Source organism: Piliocolobus tephrosceles, unplaced genomic scaffold (genome assembly GCF_002776525.5).
Source record: "Piliocolobus tephrosceles isolate RC106 unplaced genomic scaffold, ASM277652v3 unscaffolded_36737, whole genome shotgun sequence".
Classification (NCBI taxonomy): domain Eukaryota; kingdom Metazoa; phylum Chordata; class Mammalia; order Primates; family Cercopithecidae; genus Piliocolobus; species Piliocolobus tephrosceles.
In genome coordinates, this window is record NW_022320684.1 from 1 (window position 1) to 6,216 (window position 6,216).

At 46.6% G+C, this 6,216-nt stretch overlaps 1 gene segment (V, D, J or C); it reads left to right on the forward strand.

The window, feature by feature from the left end:
* Positions 1-3,783: 3,783 nt before the first annotated feature.
* LOC111530104 lies at positions 3,784-4,332 on the forward strand. The segment is given in 2 exon segments: positions 3,784-3,880; positions 4,010-4,332. Coding segments are annotated over 2 exon segments (369 nt in total).
* The last annotated feature ends 1,884 nt before the right edge of the window (positions 4,333-6,216 follow it).

A 6,216-nucleotide genomic window follows, 5' to 3' on the forward strand; every position in this document is an offset into this window, starting at 1 on the left:
CTTGGGGCTCTGCAGGTGGGATATGCACCACCAATCTCTTAGGTGGGGCACTACCCGATAGACCAGAAGGACCCCAGGCCCTCTGAAAAATGACTTCTCTCTCATCCATCTTGAGGGACATCTTTTCTGGTTGTCCTTCTCATCCTCTTCATGCCGACATGGGAGACATCATCCCCTGCTTTTTAAAGAGGGACTCCTTCACCTTCCCAGTCGTCCCAAGTAGATGCCCATGCTGGTTCCAGAGGAATCAAACCAGGGTAGGTAATGAGTTATATTAGCCACCAGCTGAAAATATTCCCCGAATGTCCAGGATCCACCCATGCTCTCTGACCATCACCAGAGTGAGTGAATCTCTGACATGTGGGTAAGAGTTTCTCCCATGGACTCCCAGCCAGGCTGTGAGGCAAGATTCCCTTCCTTCAGTGCATGGGGCTCAGTGCAGCTGCCTCCCTGACCAAGTCTTCCTGGGACACTAAGCTTATCAGCTTCTCTCCCCCAGGGACAGTTTTTGGTTGTCCTAAGCCTAGCTCAGCTCTGCTATGGACTTGGCATCCTGAGATCCCATTAAACGCCCCCTTGTGCCTCAACGGAATAACCTGGAGTAAACAGTGTGAGGTGACCCTGCTTTCTGCCCCCAGGGCCTCTTTTCCTCCATGGCACCAGCACTGCCCTATTGGCCAGCAATCCCCATCTGCCCATTCAGGTCTCTACACTGCCTACTGTGAACAGTCACAGATCATAAACTGATTGCCAAATTTGTGCAGATCATCTTGACAGTTTCTGCGGAACTGGGTGCCTTCTCACAGAACCAGGAAGTCACAAGCAAGGCCAGCTCTAGAGAAGAAATGGGGGAGTAATATGCGTCACAGCACCTGAACACTATAAAGGGATTTTGCTGTAGTCCTACTGGGACACATCCTGGTGATATCTCTGAGAACCAGTCCTGGTCCCTGCAATAGAAAGCCCACTAAATAGGACAGTAAGCTGGGAGGCTGTGCACAATTTGTGCCATGTGTGAGCTGTGTGTTGACTGTGCATTTATGTGTGTACATATGTGTACATGTGCACTGAGTGTTGAAAGGAAGGGTTGTCAGTGCCAAATGTCCCAAACTCAAAACTTTTCTGTTTTCCTAAATAATCTCCTTCTATCTTTACTACCTTTGTACTATCGTAAGAATAAGGATAATGATTAGGGCAGAAATAGTAGGAGGATGAATAATGTTTAATTATTCATTCTTACGTGTTTCTTATCAAGCACTCTTCAAAACAATTTATATTTATTAAATCACTCAATATCAACCGCTCCATGAGCCAAATATTGTCATTATCTCTCCATTTCCAGTTGGAGAATCTGTGATACAGATTTTGAGACATGAGAAAGCTAAGGCAAAGAAAGGAAAAGGAATTTGACTGACATCAGAACTAGAAAGCGGCTGACCCAGGAGCAGAACCTGAGGTCTTCCAGTCCCAGAGACCCTGTTCTCTAACAACACCTTGTGGGCCTGTCATTGTGCTTTAAGGCAAAACATTGGCATCTTCCTAAGACTCCAGAGACTTCTCTGTACTTTTTAAAATCAAGTAACTCATATTTGCAGTGAATTGCAATGCAGTGGGAATTCTCCGGTGCTGAGGAGTCTACTAGGAATATAATATCAATGACTTTAAAACTTTTCAGTAGCCACATTTTAAAAGTAGTAAAGAATGGGTGGAAGTAACTTTCATATTATATTTTCTTTAACTGAGCTTATCCAAACATTATTTCAGTATGTAATCAACATAAAAATACTGAGACATTTTGTTATTTTCCTAAAACCTTTCAAAATCTGGTTTGTTTTAGCCCCACATCACATCTTAACTTGAACTATCCACACTTCAAGGACTCAGCAGCTCCCTGGGACTCATGATTGCTATATTGGAGAGAGCAGATCCACATAAATGATGGTCCATTTGGATCACAGCCCCTCCAGTACTTACTTAGAACCAGCTTGGGGCAATGGAGAGTCCTATGACACAGAAGGCCTCCCTAGGGAAGAATGGCTGTTCCATTTTCCAACCAAAATAGAAATACGGAGGACTCTCAGAAACTAGGGAATGTTTACAATGTGTTTCACGCTTCTTCCCTTCTCAAAGACATGGACCATAACTTCCAGTTCGAAGTCTGAGCCATCAAAGGCATTTTTTCCTATTGGTCAGTGGAATGAATGGCAATGGTCCCTGTGAATTGTGCTCCAAGGATCCCTTTCAGTGGGAAGACTTACAAAAAAAAACAACTAAAAGTAGGAAGTTATAGTTTATACATAGATCTAGATGAAAGAGGGCTGATCATGAGGAATATAGTATTGAAGGTGAGTGTGTTGCTATTCTTCACAAAGGGCTGTTTTTGTCTAACTCACAAGCATCAATCATTTTTATGAAGGTGTATTTTCCCAGGGTGATCTTACCAAGTTACATCCAATCCTGTATCAGGACCCACAAGCAAGGGTGTCAGAACTGACCTGCCTGAGTGGTCAGCAGGAAACAATGTGGAGACTCTGAGGTGTCAAGTGACAGGAGGAGTGGAAGCATTGGTTGGAAAGGGCTTGGCGGAGCTGTAGTGACATGCTCAACCAAGTACAGGAACAGGCATATTGGTGTCATATGGCCTCATCTTATTTCAGTTATCTCTTTACACCAAACTCCAAAGTGCAATGTGTTGAGGCATCTGTCTGTACCCATGGACGCCTTGGGCTTCATACATTATTTCTATTTCTAATGAACCAGTGTTTTGTTAATGAATTCATTTCATCACATCCTTAGTAGTTCTAGGTTGAAAAGCAATACATGTCTCTAAGATATTAGGTAGGAAATATTCTCCCACCACTCGTATTTATTAAGGTTAAAATGCTTCAGTATCTAATGTCACAGTTGTCCAAATTTAATACCCTTTACCTTGTTAGAAATGGAATCCTAAGCCTAACTTGCCTGGAGAGGAGCCTGGCATGAGGAGCATGACCACATATCTGGATGTCCCCGATGTCACTGCTAACACACGCTCCTCTGTCACTTGCCATGAAGGCAGCAGAGGGAGCATCCACACCTGTGTCCAAGGGACTCAGAGGACAGGGCACCTGATTAATAAATGTAGGGTGTGATAAGTGGGTCCAGGGTCGTGGATGAGGGAGGAGAAGATGATGGGGAAGAAGTAGGAGACAGGGTAGGGAGGAGTGGAAGGTCAGGCTCTGAGGATGGATGAAATCCTGACTCCACTCAGTACTCTCTGGGAGGATTTGATAAATCTTGTAACCTCCTGATGTTGGTTCTCCCATCAGTACACTAAAGGAGAGGTCGTGTCTTAAGCGTATGCTTGCTGTGGGGCTATTGTGAATGTGTGGTTGAGGTGGCGCCTGTAAGACACTCTCTCCAAAGGGCCTGGCACATACTAATACCTCAAAGCAGTCATTCTGCTTGAGCTCCGGATACATGGAGGATGGCATTCCTCCTGTATGCACTAGAGGGCACTGTGGGCCTTGTTTTGAGGACCCTAATGACTCCCCTGGTAGGCTCAAGTGCAAAGGGTATGACTTGATGCTTCCTTTGAGGCCCCTTCTATTGGGTAAAATTCATGCTCCATTCATGACACCCACCTGGTCCTTCTTCTGAACTTGAGAAATTGCCAACATGAAGTCCTCAGACTCAGAGCTCAGACAGTAGCTCAGATATGCTGGAAAGTGGAGAGCAGATTTGCATTCAAAGCTCCTCCCTTCTTGAGCTTCAAGAAGAGGATAAGACAGGAGCTGACAGTGTCCAGGTTCCACTGGGCAGCCTTGAGTAGAGCTCTTGGAAGTCCCTCCAACCATGGCCTGGGTCTCCTTCTACCTCCTGCCCTTCATTTTCTCCACAGGTCAGAATATCCCCAGGGAATTCAGGGAAACCCCTTCCCTGCTATTTTCCCATGAGCTCCAGTCCTCAGGGGCATTCTTTCCAGTTCTCCTGTGCATTCAGCATCATTCATGAAATTCTATGTTTTCAGGTCTCTGTGCTCTGCCTGTGCTGACTCAGGCCCCGTCTGCATCTGCTTCGTTGGGAGCCTCTGTCAAGCTCACCTGCACCCTGAGCAGTGAGCACAGCAACTACTATATTATCTGGTATCAACAGAGACCAGGGAGGTCTCCCTGGTATATAATGAAGGTTAACAGTGATGGCACCCACAGCAAGGGGGACGGAATCCCTGATCGCTTCTTGGGCTCCAGTTCTGGGGCTGACCGCTACCTCACCATCTCCAACCTCCAGTCTGACGATGAGGCTGAGTATTACTGTGGAGAGAGCCACACGATTGATGGCCAGTACGGTTGAGCCACAGTGACACAGGCAAAGGGGAAGTGAGGCCAAAACCTCCCACCTCCCCTTTCTCCTCAGAGTCAGCAGCCCTGGGTTCCTCTCCAGTACCCTGAGACCTCTGACTTTCTTCCCCGAAGACACCCCTAGGCAGAGGAAGATGCAGGCCATGATGGAAGCCATTTTGAAAACTCACCTTTCTGTTTCCTCCACAACAGTCTGTGGGGACCATGCTGGGAGAGACCAGAGCAGCCCAGGCAGGAAAAGGACCCTGAGAGAGTGGCTAGGATGACAGGACCGTGTCCCAGAGTCTCATTGTGCCCTGTGCTCCATCACCAGGCTCTGCCCCAAGAAAGGACATGAATCTTGACCTGTCACCCACCATTTATGAGTTCAATTTTTATATTTTTTAACATATAAAAATAATAATCTCCAAGATGCTAGGAGCAATTTCACTGAGTCTCATCATGGAACTCTGACCTCCCCCAGCATGTCCCGTTTCTACTATCTCCTGTTCAAGATCAACTCAACTCCATTACCCAGATCAGCTGCTGGATGATCAAGACAGGGCTGTGAGAGCTGAAGAAACTTTAAGGTCCATGACGAGAACACGTCAAGAAGGATTTATGTTGGAGCTTCCTTCCCCATGGATATTCACATCAACAGAGGATGTCTGGGTTCTTGTCTATGCCTATGAATACCTAAGACATGAACTGAGGGGGGTGTGTGTGAATATGGTGCGGGCAGCACTTCCTCACTCAACACCAGAGACAGTCTGAGGAAACTGGGTACAGACATGGAGTCAGGGCATATTTTTATACACTCAATTAAGCCCTTATCCTTCTCGGCTCACCAAGGAGCCACCCAACAAGACCACAACAGGAAGAGAAGTAGATTTCCATCAAGAGCCTTCCCTTTCTATGGTAAGAGTCCTGGAAACCCACTGTCTAGTTGTGGGATCAGAGGCACAGCTCTGGGGCATCTCCACCATGGCCTGGACCCTCCTCTGCTCACCCTCCCCACTCTCTGCATAGATGCTTCTTCCCAGGGAATAAGCTCCATGGAACCAGGGGTCAGCCTGGCGCTGACCTTGAGCTCAGTGCAGGGAGTGATGCAGGGTGTGGGGCTATGGGAATGAGACCCTTATTCTCAGTCTCACGTCTCCTGTCTCCTCTTTCAGGCTCTGTGGCCTCCTCTCAGCTGACTCAGCTGCCTGCAGTGTCTGTGGCTTTGGGATGTACGGCCATGATCATCTGCCAGGGAAATAGCATAGGTGACTCTGATACAAACTCATACCAGTAGAAGCCAGGTCAGGTCCCTGCTAATCTATGGTGACAGCAACTGGCCCTCAGTGATTCCTAAGCAATTTTCTGACTCCATATCAGAGGACATGGCCACCTTGATTATTAATGTGGCACAGGATGGAAACAAGGCTGATTACTGTTGCTCATGGGACAGCACTGCTTCTCATCTCACAGTGACATGGCACACAGTGAAGGGAGATGCCAACTCCTTCCCATCTGTGTCATTCTCTCCCTTCAACCTCAAGAGGACTGTGGTCACGGCCATCAGCAGGTCTGGCCCAGTTCATTCAGACTGGAGACCCCCAGGCTGCCCTTCCCTCCAGTCCTCCAGGCAGGCTCATTAGATGGTAAATCAGGAGTGGATACACAAACTATTATTATCATCATATTCCAATTTTTCATGAAGTAGAAGAAGGACTGAACATGTTAAGTAGAAGCATAGAATACCAAAAAAGAACTAATTGAGCTTGTACAGCTAATAACTGCAATGTCTGTCACTTTAAAAACATACAGGAGGTGATTGACAATAGATTAGATGATGTAAAACAAAAGATTAGCAAACTTAATAATGTAGCACTAGAAAATATTCAAAATGCAG